We start from the raw sequence: 19,050 nt of genomic DNA, 5'->3' as shown, positions 1-19,050 counted from the left end.
TTGACAGAGCGCGTTTTTTTCCCAAATGGGACTCGCTTTTCTCTCTCGCAACTGAACCAAATCACACAAAAATGCAAAGTGCAAAAAGTGCAGTATACTTTTGTGCGCCTGACGTAGGGTTGCCAACGTCACCAAAGCTCAAAGCAGCGTTTGCTGCTGCTGTCGTTGTCGTTGCCGTTGTCGCTGTCGTTGTCGTTGCTGTCTGTCGCATCGTTTTATTTACAGCACTCGCTTGGGGAACGGCACTGAGGACAGTGCCTGCAAAACATATGCAGCGAGTTAATAAATAAAGGGAGTTTAAAGCTAAGGTAAGGGTAAGGCTAGGAGACAGTGTGTACGTGGTTAGGGCTGTGTATTTTACCCAAAAGCTCTAGCTGCATCACTTGTAGCGAAGCAAACGAAAGCCGAAAAAACAAGCAGTGCATAAAGAACAATGATTGAGTTTGGATTGTTGACTTTAAGATACTTTGTAAAGAGAGCGATTGAACAAGAGAATATTTAAAAAACATTTATTTATTTTAAGTATGCAATCAAGAGTTAATATACTACATCTTATTAAAGTTTGAAGACACTTTACAATTAAATAATTAATTTTTACTCTAATCTAAATGAATGATTAAAGAAGTTTGAAATTATATTTTCAATTGTATTATATTTCAATTTTATATTTCTTTAATTATTAATAATTAGCTAATTCTAACACTTAAACTATCTGATGAAAGATTATTAAATTAATGTTTTTAATGACGCACTGAAAAAATTTGTTTATTCTTAAATTTGTTGTAATTTATGAATTAATTTTAGATTATATACAAAATACAAACCACACCTTATATATACAGCATACCCTACACACACTCGTTACAGGGTATGCTCCATCGAGTCTGAGCTTAATGCCTTGCGTCAACAATTGGTGCGCGCCGCTGCAAAGTATGCAACCGTTTGCCGCTTTTTTCATGTTGCATGCTTTTTGGTGTATCAATTTTTGTTTGCAACCAGAAAAATTTGTGGCATGGAGCGTGAGTGGTAAAAGGGGGTAAAAAGTGCATTGTCCGAGCAGTGAAACAAATGAAACTTCGAACTGGACGCCAAATTCAAGGGAATGGGCGGACAGTCAAGGAGTGCAGACGACTCCAATGGATGGATGGATGGATGGATGGATGGAATCTGCTTTTAAAAGCGCAGACATGACACGGCATCGACACACAGCATTTTCAAATGATTTTTGTTTATTTATTTGCTTATGCTTCACATGCAGATACATAGAGAAACACATACACTTACTTTACTTATAAGACTGACTAAGCCTATGCTGTCTGTTGTTTAAATTAGAATCCCCAACTAACAGTACGGAATGAATGTGAATGAAGAGATAGACAGAAAGTTGTGCTGAAAGAAAGATGTTCGTGCAGTTGACTGACTGACTGACTGACTGACTACCCGCCCCTATATACGAGTATTACGATTTTTAATCCATTTGCACTTCTTAGCGCGGCTGCGGAGGCGGCAGTGGTCCAGTGCCTGGACATGGCATCCGCTTGGCCAGGTGCTTGCATAGCGGAACATCTCGCACAGCGTCGCCGATGAAGAGCGAGAGCAGATACCATTGTTTCATGCCGCCGCTTGATTGCACTTTGTAGTTCCTGAGTGTTGTTCAAGGTTGAGTTCCGTGGGGGGCAGTCCAAAGAGATGTTCAGCATCGTCATCATCATCATCATCAGAGAGGCACAATAGTCGAGGCAACGAAAGCGGATTACAAAAATAATTACTTATAAGTAGCGAGTAAAACATATACATATTTACTATACAAAAAGCTCTCTTCTCTTTACTCCTTCACCTACCATCACCCATTACCCAGAACCCAAAGGCTTTTCGTGCTTGAGGGGCATATTAAAAACAAAAGTAATTTGCGCTTTACTACGAGACTGAAACGAGCCATCTTTCGCATTTGTGAGTTTTTAAAGCATTAGGAATATGGGTTTTGGTTAGTGCTGCTAATGGCAGCTAATGCTTATAAGTATTCTATGTAAGTAAGCAAAGGAAATTGTTAATAAGTAATGATAATAAGCAAAAACAAAGCTTCCAAACATATACCATCAACGTTTTCTGGTAATAATGCCATTTGCCAAATTACCTTATGTTTAAATAAATTTCAAATTATTACAACTAAAACAGTAATTTTATGTATTATGTATAATATATAGTTTTTTATGGTTAACTTATTAAAAATAAGTGTTTTTAGCAAGCTAAAATTAACTTACAATCAATTACGAATTTAATATGTTTTTGTGGTAAATTGAAAATTTGATAACGCAAGCTAAAACTCATTTACAATCAATTACAAATGCAAAAGCCAATTTCTTGAAATTTTCAAATTGAAAAAAGTGCTGCCTCTCTTGGTGTACCATAAATATGGTACAATGAATAGATGAAAACTTTTATTTAAAAGGAAATTGCATTGGCTTTTGCAGCAGCCGAGTTCATTTAATTTGTTGCTGATTACTTTGTGGTAGTCTCTGGTGTCTCCAGTCGGAGTAACACCTTTTTGGTCAGCAAATTTCACACGTCTGCAATGGGATAATTTAATCAGCACAGTAACAAACACATATGCAGTGCCCTGGAGCTCAGCTTGGACAGCAAAAGGTAACATGAATATACTAGTTAAGTGTGATTGACGAAGATATACCCTATGCATACTTTTAAGTATAAAATATTATATATATTCATGCACATTTTACTAACAATTGTTGAATTTATAATGCTTTCTGCATTCCTTTCTAATAGGTATAAAAAAGGTGCAACAGCATCAAAAATGTAACTGACCAATGCAGAAACGAAACAGAAAACTACCGAGTTGAGTTGAATTGAAGTGTTCCCCTTTGTGTGCTTGCATAAATTTAATCAAAAACTTTAATCATATTTTATTATTACAAAACACGACGTGGGCAAACGAACAAAACTTCTTCTAATGCCAATTACATTTGCAGCGCAACGAAAACTAAACAAAAACGACAAAGAGAGGGAGAGAGTGGGATGGAAATGGAAATGGAGAGAAACCAAATGGACAGACATGGAGCACATTTCAAAAATAATTTTGAATATTTGCACTTGACACGTTGGGGCTAGCACTTGGGTTTCTCTAGCTCTCTCTCCTGCTCACTCTGTCTGAGCCCGGTCAGAGGCCAAGAGCAAGCCGAAGCACAAGGAAAACTTTGAGTGTTGAAAGTTTTGCATGTTAAGTGTGAAAATGTCAGTTGCATGTGAGGCGAGCATACGATATGACACAATATTAAATGAAATTTACAACAATGACCGCCTCTGACTCCGACTCCGACTCTGTGTGGTTATGAATGCCAAATGTTGCGCATACGACACGTATGCCATAGATTTCTATGCAAAAGCTTTCTGTTTGCGTCTTCAAGTTATCTTTTGTTTGGCCAAAAAGCAAACAAGAATTTCATTTGCCCCAAAATAGTTTAGCAAATAAAGAAATATGAACTATCAGTGACCACAGAGCAAATAGGATGCACAGAACTTTTTCCATTGTTTTATTGCATAAGTTCCAATAAAAAGGGAGGAAAGACTAGCATCAACAGCGGGGGAGAATTAATTATGAATCACAGTGTAGAACGACGGGTGATTGTGACTAAAGAAGCAGAAAGAGAATCAGAAGCAGAATAGAAATATAAAAATCAAAGCGGAAAAGAATAATTTCCTCAACTTGCAGCACACGACTTGCATGACATTACCATGACAATGGCGAATGAGAGGGCAACTAACTCATCAGAAACTTGTGAAATTTATGTAAACTTACAAATTGAAATCCAAAGCCAAAGTCAGAGCCAAATGCAGCAATGACATGCACATTTAAACCAAGCTGAAGAAGAAAGCGAAGGATGGCAGAAAAACATTAAATTATGCGCAGATGAGTTAGCATTACCAATGACAATGAGCAAAAGGGCGGCACAACGAGAAAGGGAGAGAGATATAAAAATTGATTGGAAAACATTTTGGAAGCTAAAAACAAGTCATTCATTTGCCAAATGACAACAACAGCAGCGCCAAATTGCAACGTAGCAATAACGAATGCAATCTCTGAGACACTCCAATGGCAAGACACCGAAATGGGAGAGCAAAAAAAAAAAAAAAAAAAAAAAGAAATAGCAACACAAAAGTTCAAGTTGCGAGATGCGAGTTGAATGCGAAGCCATAAAGTCAGCGTTCCACTTGAACAAGAAATGGCAAAGTAAAATAAACAGACAGACATTGGGACACAATGGGTCGTATGAGCTATTTTTAAATGAAATAACTTTGATTGAAAGAGATGGAAGACGTGTAATGGCTAGGTAAGGTTTGACATGTCTTTTACTTAAAGTGAATGCGGAATTCTCAATTGAAAACTTGACGACAGATAGACAAATATTTTGTAAGCCAGTGCGTATGCGTAATATGTTAATGTTATTGTAAATGTTGAAATGTTGATGCATTTGTTGACAATGCTATGCAATAAGCACCAAATGAACTAAAATGTCATAATGGGAAATTAAACTGTGCTGTACAGCGCTGCGTATGCGTGATGTGTTTTTGATTAACTAGTCTAGACAAAATGATCTTGGGAATTTGTTTAGCGACACTTAGTTTCATGGTGATCTACAACATATAAACGTAATTAAAAGAAGACCTTGGTGCACTGAAATTATATTTCATCTTTTTAATATTAAGTATACGATATGATGTATATATAATGTGGGTAAAAAGTATTTCTTTCCCGTACCAACACCTCCAAGCAACAGATATACTTTATATCAAACCAAAACATACCTCAGCACCTCCTCCCAGGGTGCATGTGGTGCAGCATTGCCATCGCCTAACGGGCGTCGCTGGCTGCCAGGACGTGAGGCATGAACACGGCAAGGCTCCTCTAGAATGCAAGCCCTCGGTCCAAACTCACGCAAGATCTCCTTCTGAGCCAACTCGGCGTCCAAGGAGAGCGGATGGCTGGCATCGCGTCTGCTGCGAGAACGATAAGTGCCTGAAAAATAAAACGTAAATGTATTTTTTGTTTAACGAGTTTGTTGTGTTTGCCCAACACAATAATGCGAAATTCAGCGTCAGCTGTTGTGCAATGTCTTTGGCGTTGTTAAAGTGCAATGCGTCTGTGTGTTGGTATTTCCCGCTCAGCGACTCTTGTGTTTTGGTTTTACCCGCACGTAAACTGATTACCAACTACACTACATACACGCATGCATGGCCAGCCGCTGTCTAACAACTTGACTTGGAGTGACTTCATCTGGCAACTCGTCATCTGGCATAGTAAGTAGTTGTTGTAGTTGTCGACAGCCTTGACCCCATTTCGGCTTTGGCTTGGTTAAGTGGACGTGCACGATGCCGAAGCCGACAACGGCAACGATCAGCGATAAGCGACAATTTGAGCAGACACATTTTTTAGGTCTGGTTTTCAGTAAGTATTTTGTCAACACAACAAAATGCTGATAAAAACTTTTTCTCACTATTCAATTCAGTAATTTATGCACTTTCACTTATTGAAAAGAAATTAAATTCACAATTAAAAGCGCTGCGTCATGCCCAACATATTTTCACTTTAACAAAACTTACTTGGACTCAGGGAGTAGGCCAACTTTTTGGCAAACTGCGACAAACGCACCGAGAGCACAATCACCGGGAAACCAACTAGCTGCACAGGCAATTCAAATAAAGGATCCTGAGACTGGGCCAAACCCTCCTCGATGAATTCCGAGAGCAGAACGAGCAGCACATAGAGCGTGGGCAGCGCCGACAAGGTGCAAATGTAGCGTAGATTCATGGCTTACAACAAAATGTCTTTTTCGGCCGAGGAGGAGGCAAGGCAACTTGGTGCGTTTAAAGTCTTTGACTGACTGACGCGACTTGGCAACGCGACGAGCCGCCAAAGCGCAGCAAACAAAAAACTAAACCAAAAAGGCAATGCAGAGGAGAGTTAAAAGAGAGAGCCGCAGAGAGAGAGAGATGACAAAAGCGAAGTGTAAGAGGGAAACGGCGTGTAAAGTTGGCGGCCAAGTTTGTTTTGCATTTTGACCAAGTTTCGTCGTCGCGGAAGCAAAAGAAGCCAAAGACAAGTGAAAGTGAGGCAATATGGCCAAAGCGGAGGGCGCCAAGATCCGAGCCTACTTACGAACTGCACACTTGCATACCAGTTGGCCAAAAATACAAAACAAAACACAACAAAGCACTAACCAAAAAGTGGCCAAACCACCTGCTCAGCTGTTTGCCCACTCACCAAACTAAATCTCTCTCTTTCTCGGTCTCTGTAATAACAATCTCCTCCTCTCTCTCTTTCACTGCAATAACAGTCTTCTTCTCTGTCTCTCGCGCTTTTTGTTTTAGTTGTAATTATGAAAAGTTATGAAATTTTCCATGTTATAGGGGCCGTTACTTTTGCACTTGCGATTTCCTTTTGGCGTGTCTGGTATGCGTTACAGTTGGTTTTGCATATCAATTACTCAATCCGCGCTTGTTATAAACCACAATTCAGCCAGACTCTGTGTTTCCGTTAGCTGTTTTAGCTGTTAAACGATCTGCTAATGTGCGACTCTTTGACTAAGACAGATCAGATACTACTAACACCTTAGTCAGCGCCCATTAAAAGTGAGCTGTTGGGGCAAACAATTTTCACGCTGCATAACTAATTAAAGAAACTCAACTATGCTTATCTATATATGCGCAAATTAATTGAGTTCTAGCTACAAAATAATAGGTCAAACTCATGCAAACAATTTCAAGTCAAAGCTGCATAAAAAAATCATTACAATCATTTAATACTTCTTCATTGTTACACGTGAATTCAATCACATTCTTGCCAACATATTTGGGAATTTATTAAATTTAAAATTAAACACCAATCATTAATTATCTTTACAAGCTACAAAAATTTTGTTAAATTAACTTCTTAGCCACAAATTTGCTTCACATTTAATTGTACAGCTTTTTAAAAGTGATTAACTGTTGGCTGACGTTACAGAAAATAGAATTTATTATTTAACTTCTTTGAATTCAACTATTTATTTATAATTCAGTTATTTATAAAGCCGGCATAGTTGTTAGTTTAGTTTTCATTGCACAACAGCTTACAAATTAATTGCGATTAATTATCTTTACTAGTAATATCAATTTTTATGCAATTGCTTAAATAAATGATTAATTGAACAGCTAAAATATTTAAAAGCAAGTCACAGTAGTTAGCAAAATTTAATTAGTTTGTTTTTTTTTTAATAATAATCCGACAGGTGGAAAATCTAGATTTTGTTGCTTAACGTAATTTATAACACCTTTAATATAAAAATAGATTTGCGAAATTAATTACCTACATTTTAAACCATAATTTACTACTGTTTAAACAAAGTTGTTTGTATCTCATATATACTCATATATACTATTTATTTCTGCTCATAGTTGCTTTCACACTAATTTACGACCAACGTTTGGGAGCTAAGGAAATAAAATACAGATGCCTAGATAACAATGTGCAATCTTTTATTTATTGCACTAGCCAAAAGAAGCAACAAGGTAAAGCTATTGCCATATGGCGAGTAAATAAAAAACTGATCGCGCATTTCAACACTATTCGATGAATTTTATTTGCTTAACAACTTAACACAATTTGCGTATAATTTTTGGGTATTGTTTGCACAAACAATTGTCAGTTGCGTGGTCTTTGGAGCACGTGTCGTTGACCACGCTTATAGTTCCAAAGCAACCACAAAAACCTTAAACTTAATCATAGAAAATAAGCTTTGATACGACCATCAATTTCAAGTCAATTTGAGAGTACAAATTGCTAGAACAATTGCATAAATTTGACACAGTTTACACAGACTGCAATTGATTAATGAGCAGCATTGAATGGAGCACAGTTAGCCATACAATTGAGACCACTAACTGACCATGGCCAGAACCGATGCAAAGCTCGCGCCAACAGTCGGTCGAGTCAGTCGGTTATAAGCCAAGACCTGACCACAGCGAGTTGAACAGTTGATCAGTAGGCTGATTGCGCAAGACGGCGCCTACAATCAAGTAAAGAGAGGGAGGGAGATATAGAGATAGAGATAGAAAAAGAGAGCGCGACTAACTTGGCTTACATTTCGTCATTGTTTTCTTTTGTGCAGCCCGTTGCAATATGGGTTGGGAGCGGCAGCATTGTTATAATTGTTGTTGTTACTGTTGTTGCCGTTGTTTGACTGCGCGTAATTTTCATGTTTTTCCAGTTGGTGGCGGCACTTGTTGCACGTTGCACGTTCGTTTTGGTTGCACGCTCGCAGGCCCGGATTCAAGTGGCACAAACCGGGGATAGAGAGAGAGAGTGTGTGTGCTCTAAGTACTTGCTTGTCTTCCTTTTTGTTAAGTGCAATGCGGAAGAAATGTTAGGCAACCCAAAAGCTGACAAATTGATAGAAGTTTGAGTTTGAGTGCCGGCAACAACAGGCACAAAGCGTCATGTAACAAGTACCAAGTAATCTATGTCGTATAAGGCAGACATTGCAGACACTGAGATTGCACAACAAACAGGTCGCCCCGTCGAAAACGTCAGGCCAAAAACTAACTAACACTAATAGTGTTTTGGGGGGGGGGGACTCTATCACCAAATTGGGGCGACTCAAAACAATAAAAGTGCGCCCCGATGCCAAAGCTTGGTGTCCGCTTTTGGCACGCAACAAGCGTAACAGCTGGCAAACTGACCCAATTCCATTCATATTACAAATTGTTTACTTTTATTGTTTTTGTTAAGCCATCCAATGAAGGTAAAAAAAAAAAACAAAAACAAAAAAGAAATAAATGTGTTTACTTTATTGCGTCTATTATTTTATTTTTTACTTTTTTTCTCTTTGCAAAATTCCCCCCATCGAAGAGTGCCGGCTGGACTTTTTAATTATTTGCGAGCCATGGATTTATAGTGTATTTATCGTGGTCGCATCGCAATCGATCACACACAAAAGCCTTCAAAACAAATCAAAACACAGCCACGTGTCGTTGACTGATTTATGTTATTTGGATGTTGAAATCGAAAGAATGTTTACCTAATCGCGAGTTGTTTACTTTCTAGCATTGTTGTCCCCTTTTTATTGTTTAACAAATTTAATTAGCCATTAGATATGTCTGTCATAAACCAGCCATCATTTCGCTCAAAACTCTTCTCGTTTCATGTGTGTGGCAATTCGTACGCGCTCGTCATGCTCAATGAGGCAATCGGCAACGGCAATCAGCAAATCGACAATCGGCGAAAATAAATATTGAACTTAGATTTAGTATCTTTTCTGATGGTTTTGTTGCTTGCGAGGTGTGCAATGTCAGTGAACATTCCCAAGCGAGCCAATTTGCATACAAAGTGTTTGCTCAAATTTATTGTGCGACGCAATTTCTCAGAGCGCCCGAAAGTATGCAACACAAATTTTGCACATTGCACTGCCAAAAAAATACGAATTTGCGTAGCAATTGCGGGGATTTATTAATTGTTATGAATGAGAGAAATAAACTATTTATGAAGCTCACAAGTCTTTTAAATGTTGAACAATTAGCAAGATTGATTACAGTGCATTAATAGTAATAATGTTATTAACAATATTTAAATATTTAAAGTAGAAATACTAATTTTAATTACTACTCCACAACTCTTCAAAAATGTATTGAGCTAATTTAATACACAAATCATATTTCAAGATCAATAAAAAACAGGCAGATCAGTTCAGTTAGTTAATCACCATTCCAATATGGTATAAAGAAATAAATGTTTTTCAATCCATACGAAATAATGAGAAATAAGCTAATTACAATTACTATTCTGAAACTGTTTATAACCATACATAAACTTTAATTATTATTATTAAGATTTATTTTAAAAATCAGTCACTTTAATCAGCAAGATTGATTGCAAATCTTGAATATTAAAAATGTTATTAAACATATGTAACTAGTTTACGAAAAAAAACGAACTTCAATTACTATTCCATAACTCTATAAAAATGTATTGAATTTAACTTATATAAAAACTGATTTTAAAAAGAGCAAAATGTCAAAATTGAAGACCTTTTTTTACTAAAACTAATATATCAAATAGTATTCAATTCATAAAAATATTAGTGCTCTGCAAATTCGCAAGCTCATAACTATACAAATGTTTTCTATCTATTACCAACTCATAGTTAATAATCATTTAAAGAAAGCCATTAGTTACTGTCTAAAAATAAATATGCCTCATTACAGACAACTAAAGTAATATTTTAAACATTTTTCAATATTTTTACACTTTCAATTACGTTGAGAAAGTCATTGTTTCGCTCCCAAGCCAGCGAAGCAGAAACAAAGCGCAACTCATTTAGACGGGGTGATTGCATAATTGCAACCAATTGAAAGTGTAAACTCACTGTTTGGATTTCATGATTATGATTTGGCCACATTATTATTACAAAAAGCGAAACAAAACAAAAAGAAAATCATTTTTAATCACAATCCAAAGTGTTTAATTTATAAATGATTTGAATTATGACCTTCGATGGGAGTTCCAGCCGTCAAATCGATATTTCCTAGGCACTTGGCAAAATGCAATTAAAAAGCATTTTCCGAATGCATTTTGAAAGTTACAAGACAACGAGTCGTGACGATGTAAAGATGACTTTGCATCCATAACACACCTATATTCATATATCATTAGCAAAATGTGCAAACAAAACATAAGATAAAAGTACAAAAAACACAATTCAGATTCAGACTATAACAATATGCATTTATTTACAAATTGCACACGCTCGTCGCACTTACATTAGGCACATAATCTTTACAAGTTTAAACAAAAAACTAACGTACACATATATGTAATTGAGATAGACTAGCCACACTTAAATGACTACTTAGGACACACTTACTATAAGCTAATAGATACAAGTTGCAAATTGTCACATCAGTCATGCCTCAGCCTACGAACTGAAGGCACTTTTATTAATCAGCAGCCAGAGGCCATCGAGTGTGTGTGAGGAGAGTGGAAACAAATTATAGTACAATAGTTCATATTTTTTTCTTTCTGGGCCCAGAGATGTGTGTGTGTACAGTGTGTGTGTGTAATAATTATATATCCTAATCACTTAAAATTACTATGATCACAATTAACAAAGTGTGCGTGTGTGCTAAACGCGCACCTTGTAGCTCAGTTTCATCAGCTTCTTTGAGCTGATCGGGCAATTTGGCCAGAGATTAGCACAGCCCATTGGACCATGTAGATTGTCGGCTGTATGTCGCATCAGTTCCCCCATATGAGCAGCAAAATACCATTTGCTCGGCGGCATATTCATCATCCAGGGCATGGTGGGTGATCTGTCATTAAGAACAGAGAAAAACAAACGGAAGTTAATTACAAAGTACACAAATAAAAATTATTATAGTAGCTTGTTGTTTCGTGCGAGGTTGTGATCAGAATTAACTTGGCTAGCAATTAGCCGGTTCAATAGCAAGGAGAATGTTAATAATATGACAATGATTACTCAATGTGCAGCCTAACACATTTTTACAGTTTTCAAGTCGCTTCGCTCACCTTCGACTCAAGTGCGAGGTTACAAAACAAAACAACTTGATCTCTCTCTCCCTCTAGTTGTTGTATTATGTGTGCAAACACTGCTTGTGTTACAGGGTTAAGCTATTTTGAGGTAGGTTAAGACTGTCTCTCTCACCTCTTACAGCACTTTGTCACTGCTGACTCAACTTGCTTCTTACTAAATTGTATATTTGTAACATTGACGAAACTCTTTTGTCACAAGTTCAATGCACGACTTGGCATTCCCCCAGGCCCAGGTGCAATATAACTGGACATTGAAGTCGATGTCAAACGAGTTAAACCACAATCTCAAACAACTAATTACACACTCCTCTTTCTCTTATCATAACTCACCTTATCAAGCGCAGCAATTCCCTCTCCTTTTCACTCAACTCATATTCTGGCTTTGCAGCCAATTCACACAACATTTTGGGTAAACAGGATTCTTTGATCGTATCCGTTAATTGTGATTTTGTCTTTAGATTTGCTCCCGTCACAATTCCTGTGTTGGGCTTCAATGCTGCCGCCGCAGAGAACTCGTCGAAGTCATGCTCTGAAATTGTTAAAAAATAATTAGTAAATAAATTTCAAAAAAGAATTTGAACTGCGTCTTGGCATTGCAACCCCAAAAATACTAGAGAAGCTACTTTTTAATTAATACTTCAAGGTAAGAGGATTTTTAATTATAATGACAATGACACGATAATTAATTAATCGTTATATGTTATTTTAAAGTTGTTATCTCTCGGCGCTTAAAAAGAAATTCCTTTTCAGAGTATACAAATTTAATGCTAAGCTAAATAAATTGTCGAAAGTAATCAACGAAATAAATGAGCAATTCTTTATTTTTAATTGTTTGTTTTTATCACATTTTCGAATTGTTTTCGATCATTTTAAATAATAAACATCTACACAAATACGAAACTGGAAAATACATTTTATAAGCAAATAAATATGATATAAATGCGCAAGTTTTGCAGACAGCAACATTTTTGTTGAATACAAAGTTCTGAGACTTGGCAAATATTGAAATTGAGTTTCAAAATATTTGCACACTTGGCGCTAAGCAAAGTGAGCGGTCAACCCGACGATACCATATACATAAGTATTTTACTCCCCCCAGCAAGGTCGAAACGTGCGATGAACTCTGAATAGCATTTTTTTTTGCTTTTTTATCTAGTGTTTTAAATGGAAATTCTAGCAAAATATTTGCTTAGTCATTTGGCGCTGATATTTAGTTAAATTAATTATGCTGTTGAATAAACATTAGGTTTAAGCCTCGATCATAGTTGCCAGCAAATGGCAGTTATTGGCAATTAACAAGAAATCAAAAAGAACGATTGGCGTAAATGTTTTAACACCTGAACTTTGTACGCGGAAAAAGAGTCGAATCTTTCCCCCTTCCCCCTTCTCTTTTCCCTTAATCCAATACCTCAAACCAAGAAAACCAACTGCTGGGTGGAGACTTGTTTTGCGGTTATTTATTTATTTATAGCCTTGTGCATGTGTTTTAATATTATTATTATTTATTATTATTGTCTTCGCAAAGAAAGCCAACGAAGCATAACTAAGTAAGCAATTTAAATTAAAGCTGCTGCTGCCTTTCGGCTAAAATAAATATCCAAATGCAACGAAATTGAAGCCCGGAAGGCCGCTAAAATTAAACATTATGAAGTCAACTTTTGACGTGAGAAACGTTGCTAATTTATTTGAAAAACTACAAGAAAAGATGCTACGATTATTTGCGTCTTTAGATTTATCTACTCGATAATGCTCTTGTTAATCTATTCTCTAACAAATAAATTCGAATTCGCAATAATGATTTCCATTTGATTAACATTTGCATCATCAACTGTATCAAATATCTTTATCGCAATCAAATGGGGAAAAATGCCGATAAAAAATGCAGCTGCAGTATTTGATTTAATTAAACGAGTCGTCAACGTGAGTAAAATGCAAGCTCTGCATATTTATCACGCACTGCTTTTAACCGTAATGTGGTCTTGGCCAAATCGAAAGAAACGTGAAAATCATGCCAAAAGGCAGAGAACGTGCGCTATCAGTGAATGGAAAAAATGTAAACAGAAGACCCTGATTAACTATTTTTTATTTACTACTCGTATTTTAAAAGCCTGGCGTTTTACATGTCGTTAACACAGATATTATGAAACGACAGATTATTTTCGATAGGAGGGCACATTCGTACTTTACTATACTCTCGATTTCCGTAGAACCCGTTTTCAGGTTGATAAATTTTTATAAACCGGCGCTTAAGATGCGATTACGTATTAAAACCGGTTAAGAGCACCGGCAACGCGAGACAGCTTCTATCTATCTAAAAATCGGTGTGGAAAAAACAACTACCAAAAAAAGAACTGTGCATTGGAGACTCGAAAGCTGTTCAATAAATTAAATAGCACACAAATTAAGTCAATGCTTTGCTTATATTGTTGATTGGCTTCTCAACTTCCTGTTGGCTTGGACTCTACGAGTATTTCGACTTTGTCTAGACAATGTGCATGAAATTTGAATCTTAACTCAATCAAACATAAAGCGACAGCGAATTATCTGGAAATAGTCTACATTTTTCTTCTGTTTTATTTGCTCATTTTCCTCTTTCCTGCTACTCTGGGAAAGTTGAGCTGCAGTTTCCCACACACACACAAAAGATTTGCAAGGCAGGCAAAGCTAACAACTTTACTGATTTTATTACGTGAAGTTTATATTTGCCTGGCATTTTTCCACTTTCACCTAAACCCACAACGACAATAACAGCAACAACAACCGCAAGCAAATCAAGCCAGACGGAAATCATGTTAATGACCTAAGCTAAACATTTTGAGGCATTCTGGCCAAGTCTTTAGGCGACCTTAAGTTCGCGAGCAATCGAGAAATTTGTTGCCCGATTGCCTCGAGCTGCACTTTGACTTTCGATTGATTTCATTAACATTTTTGTTTTTGTTTTTATTGTCATTCGAGGTTTCGAGACCCGCGCTCAACTTGTGGCATTCGTTACATAAGGCTGAATACGGTATTCACATTCAAACATTGACGTCTCTTATATCACACTTTCCTCCGCTAGTCGTGAGTCCCTCTCCCATAATGCTATGCAAATCTTTGGGCCATCGAAAGTGGTTACAAATATTTTCTCGCATTGTTTTTGTTTATAAAACATAATCGAACCACGGAGAGCGCTTCAAACATATGTTTTCCTTTTTTTTTTTTTGCTTGCCCGTGAATACATGTTAAATAATATTATTTTTGTGTTAATTTTCTGCGAGGCCCTCTCTTGACATTTATTGCGTGACTTTTTGAAAAGAAACTTCAACAAATTAAATCCGGTTAAGTTGACGGCAAGAAAGGCTTTTAAATAAAAACGAAACCGAAAGTTTAATGTGACATATCAAACGGGTCCTATAAAGAGGACACTCAATTGCGAAACACATGTACGCTCTATAAAAAAGTTTATGACGCGACGTATGGAAACTTTTTTTTCGAGCAATTAAATGACCACCAAAATTTACAACCTAACGTGTCTGATAAGTCGAATAGAAAACTTTCCAGCATAGCAATGATATAATACCAAACCTGAACTAAGCTGACTCATACGACCATATTTTGAAGAACTTTAAAGCCATTCTTTAATTCAAATAATGTTTGTTAATAATTCCTATTTGGTTAACTGTTTATTTTGAAAAATCATGTAGGAGGGGAATTATATTCCTGGATATCCAAAAGAAACTCTCAACCAAAATAATGAGAATTTCTAATGGAATATACTGAACTCAAAATAATGTTTGCATTTTAATTGCTACCCAATGTTAGGGTAACCGTCTAAAAAGATTAATTATTTCTATCTAGTTTACGAATATTTAAAACTGTCTCAACTTAAAATAATGATGTTATTCATAGTAATGATATAATACCAAAGCTGAACGAGAATCTTTTCAAAAACTTTAAAACCATATTCGTTGATAGAAATAAAAGTTGTTTTCCAAATTGACGCTTAACTAAAAGATGAGCTAACAAGAAGCATTTCTAATGGAATATTCTAAACTCATAATAATGATTGCATTTGGATTATATTTCCAAACAAAATGCCTTTTTAAACTTTGTATACGCAAATAAAAATTTTAGGAATATTTAAGACTGTCTTAGTAATGACATAATAACAGAGCTAAACTAAATCAAAGAAATTGTTTTCTAAAATAAACACTTTATTAACAAAATTAATTAATTAATTAATTCTAATTTTAAATGCAATTCTATTTTCAACTCAAATTCTTTAAACTTTGTGCCACATCTAAAAAAAGATTTCTGATGTCTAATATGATTTGAAAGTTATTTTTAACGCACTCTGTCCATTAAATTTGTTAATTTCAAAAACGTTTTGTCGAATTGCTTGTAAAAGTAATAATAATATTAATGGTTAAGGCCTCAACTAGTCGATTCCGGGTAGCAGGCACAACACATTTATTAATGGTCTGCTTACACGTGATGTCAGCTGTTGTATTTTTTCCATTTTTTCGGATAGAGCAATGGAACGAATACAACGCGAGGGGTCTCCATATATAAATCGAAATTGACCTTGATACGACCAAACAAAGCGCGACTTATAAGACGAAACAACAACAACAACAAAAACAACAACAGCAAAGCGAGACAAAACAGTCAAAACAACAAAAAACGACAGCGGAGGTGAGTTTATGAAGCCAACCCATAAAAAAGAGACATCAGGTATTTTGCAATGCGATGCGCCAAGTGTGTAAAAATTTGCGTTGTAAATGCCAAAATAACAAAGTCAGAAAAATTCAGAATTTGTAAACAAGTCGAGGGAAAAAGTCAAGAGTTAAAATTTGCGTAAAAACCCAATTCGAAAACAGAAAATTGAATTTTGCAATGCCAGCACAACCAATGGGGAAAATTTCATTCACTCACCTTCGCCTATATCGATTTCAGCATTCTTCTCCGGAAACTTGCCAGCAGCAGCTGCCGGTCCAGTGGGTGCTCCACCGCCCTGGAGGGGATTATCATCGGGATTATCCGATTTAACGCCACGCACACTCAGACCGCCGAAGCCAACGAGATCGCCCACGAGGAGGAGAGTGAGGATGCCAAAGATCATGAGGCGGCAACGCCAAGCGGTGTCAATGAGCGCCATTTAACCGTTATATATGTTTTTATCACACGTGCACTTAAATACTTTTTTTTATTTTATTTCTTGATGTTGTAACACGTAACTTTCAAGAGACACTGCACAAACACCTCTGTGTCGTGTTGTTGTTGAATTACAGAAAAATTATCCGTTTGACACTTGGCTCAATGAAAACTTGTAAAACATAAAAAAATGAAAGTTGGGGAAAAACGAAAGTCACGACTTGCGGTGATTTTTGTGTTGTTGCTTGTGGTGTTTGAAAAACGTTTTCAAATTAAACGTTAGCTGTCTTCGATAACCGCGATAGCTGCTGCTGCTGAGTGTGGCAATTAAATTTGGCATTCAAGCGCAGACAACACGTTAAGACTCGCAAATGTAACTGTGAATCTGCGCCAAACGAAACGAAATGCAACCGAAACAAAACTCGCGACCGAGCGATGAGCGATGAGCGTCCAACCTCGAGGCTGCTTTCAACTGAACTGAACCAAACAAAAAACCAACAAACAACAAACGCTCCGCACTCGCAGCTCACAGCTCAGCTCAGTTGCGATCAAGCTGAGACTCGACTGAAAAACAGCTGACAGCTGATACTCAGCAGAGAGGAAATCAAGAGAGAGAGAGAGACAGATCGTGTGAGAGAGCGCGTGTTTGTTACCTGCTGTTCGCTAAGTTTTAGTGCCCACTGTTGGTGTTAATTATATGCGACACATATACCTTTAAGCCAGTACTTGCTGTACTCACAAGCGTCGTATTTATGGATTGGACACATACTTGGTCCCCATTCGAGTTCGATTACCTGAACAGGCGAATGCCCGCCTCATTGCACTCACTGATATTACCGAAGTGCGCTCTCTGTTTAGACAAACAAATTTGAAAAACAATCAAATTTAGTATACATCAAAGTGCAACTCAAACAGATAAACAACACCCAAAGCCCTTAAACGTATTTTGTTAATTTGCTGTGCAATACATTAGTTCAGATGTCAAATAACACAACGTAAATTATTATATGTAGTACAACAATTTCAAATATTATTTGTATTAAAATAAATAAATTAATTCAATGTCAACTAATGAAACTTTAAAATTAAAATAAATATTAATTTCCATTATTTAATTTGAATAAAAATAAAATAAATTTCAAAAAATTTTGAATTTAAGTAATTCAATAAATTTATATGCCAACTAATACAACAATAATGTTATATGTTAATAAATATTTTCTTCAATTATTTAACTTGTTTGAAAATAAAATAAAAAAAATAATAATAAATAGTTCTGATTTAAGATACCACAACATAAATATTCATTGAAATACATTTATCTTTATTTCAGTTACTCAATTCATTATCCAATTAAAATTTTAAAAATAATATATATAATTTGTGCTCATCTGTACATATATCACATAATTTAAATATCATATTAAATATTTCTAATTGTATTTGAACTATTTAACTTACTTAAATAGTAAAGTAGTAAAAAAATTGAAGAAAAATATCATAAAATAAATATTCTGATAAATGTTTAAAATATTCATTGCATTATTTTGCTGTTCATATAATTTAAAATTTATGAAATTAGTTGGAATATAAAATAACACAACATATGCATTATATACATTTTTTCGAATATCATTTGAATTATTTAAGTAGAAAACAAAGCAAATATGTTAAAAAATTATGAGTATTTTATGTGCATAAATATTATAAAAAGCAAAAAAATAAAAATAAAATATTACCTATTTAATAACATAATTATAAAACATTTCGAATAAATTTATAATAAAATAAACAACGATATCAGCTTTGTTAAAATTTATAATTTAATTATTACCAAATATTTTTGAATAAATTTAATTTGTACTTAGTCAATTTTATTTATTTATTGTGCTGAATATTTAAACTTAAGAAGCAAGACACTAACATTTAGTGGTTTGTGTATTGTGGATATTCTTTATTTATTATTTAATAATTTTATCCGACACCTCCCATATACTATATGTTTATAATTCTAATATAAATTGGATTTAAGTTGGCATTTTAAGTACAACAATATAACAGAAACTTCGAAGTAAATACAAATGTAGTACATTATTAATAGCCATAATTGTTATTACGAAAATGAAGCAAGGCAAACCGTAAACTTCCTATATTACAGGTTCTAACCGCAGCAAAGTAGAAACCACTCGCGACCCAAGTCTTGAGCATTTATAGCCCAACAAATTGCACAGATAATGATTCAAAAACTAATAGCACAACAAATCTCGTAAAGCGAGCTTGCCGCGGTAATAATAATAATAGATAAAACATATGCATAG

The 19,050-nt window shown here is 35.5% G+C and overlaps 2 protein-coding genes across 2 annotated transcripts; both read right to left on the bottom strand.

Annotated features, from left to right (window-relative positions):
- Nucleotides 1-764: 764 nt before the first annotated feature.
- Nucleotides 765-5,960, bottom strand: LOC117569804 (uncharacterized). The gene is made up of 3 exons (XM_034251118.2): nucleotides 5,617-5,960; nucleotides 4,822-5,032; nucleotides 765-1,643 (listed from the first exon to the last, which is right to left on the bottom strand). Exons 1-3 carry the CDS (start codon nucleotides 5,822-5,824, stop codon nucleotides 1,487-1,489), a joined length of 576 nt encoding a protein of 191 aa, XP_034107009.1. The 5' UTR covers nucleotides 5,825-5,960; the 3' UTR covers nucleotides 765-1,486.
- Nucleotides 5,961-10,753: 4,793 nt separating this feature from the next.
- On the bottom strand, nucleotides 10,754-17,191 carry LOC117570679 (uncharacterized). The gene is made up of 3 exons (XM_034252478.2): nucleotides 16,514-17,191; nucleotides 11,930-12,128; nucleotides 10,754-11,358 (listed from the first exon to the last, which is right to left on the bottom strand). The coding sequence occupies exons 1-3, from the start codon at nucleotides 16,734-16,736 to the stop codon at nucleotides 11,172-11,174; spliced, it is 609 nt and encodes a 202-aa protein (XP_034108369.1). The 5' UTR covers nucleotides 16,737-17,191; the 3' UTR covers nucleotides 10,754-11,171.
- Between the last annotated feature and the right edge of the window lie 1,859 nt (nucleotides 17,192-19,050).

This window comes from Drosophila albomicans, chromosome 3 (assembly GCF_009650485.2).
Source record: "Drosophila albomicans strain 15112-1751.03 chromosome 3, ASM965048v2, whole genome shotgun sequence".
In the NCBI taxonomy this organism is placed as follows: Eukaryota; Metazoa; Arthropoda; class Insecta; order Diptera; family Drosophilidae; genus Drosophila; species Drosophila albomicans.
Note: the sequence above shows the minus strand (reverse complement) of the source record. Positions and strands in the feature narration are given on the sequence as shown.

Bases quoted from the DNA above. Each gene is read 5' to 3' on its own strand.
- LOC117570679 (XM_034252478.2), bottom strand. From the start codon at position 16,736: ATGGCGCTCATTGACACCGCTTGGCGTTGCCGCCTCATGATCTTTGGC. The intron at 12,129-16,513 runs GTGAGTGAATGA...TAACAATTTCAG, and splicing joins TGAAATCGATATAGGCGAAG to AGCATGACTTCGACGAGTTC. The intron at 11,359-11,929 runs GTGAGTTATGAT...TCTTAATGACAG, and splicing joins GAATTGCTGCGCTTGATAAG to ATCACCCACCATGCCCTGGA.
- LOC117569804 (XM_034251118.2), bottom strand. From the start codon at position 5,824: ATGAATCTACGCTACATTTGCACCTTGTCGGCGCTGCCCACGCTCTAT. The intron at 5,033-5,616 runs GTAAGTTTTGTT...TTTATTTTTCAG, and splicing joins GGCCTACTCCCTGAGTCCAA to GCACTTATCGTTCTCGCAGC. The intron at 1,644-4,821 runs GTATGTTTTGGT...AACAACACTCAG, and splicing joins CCCTGGGAGGAGGTGCTGAG to GAACTACAAAGTGCAATCAA.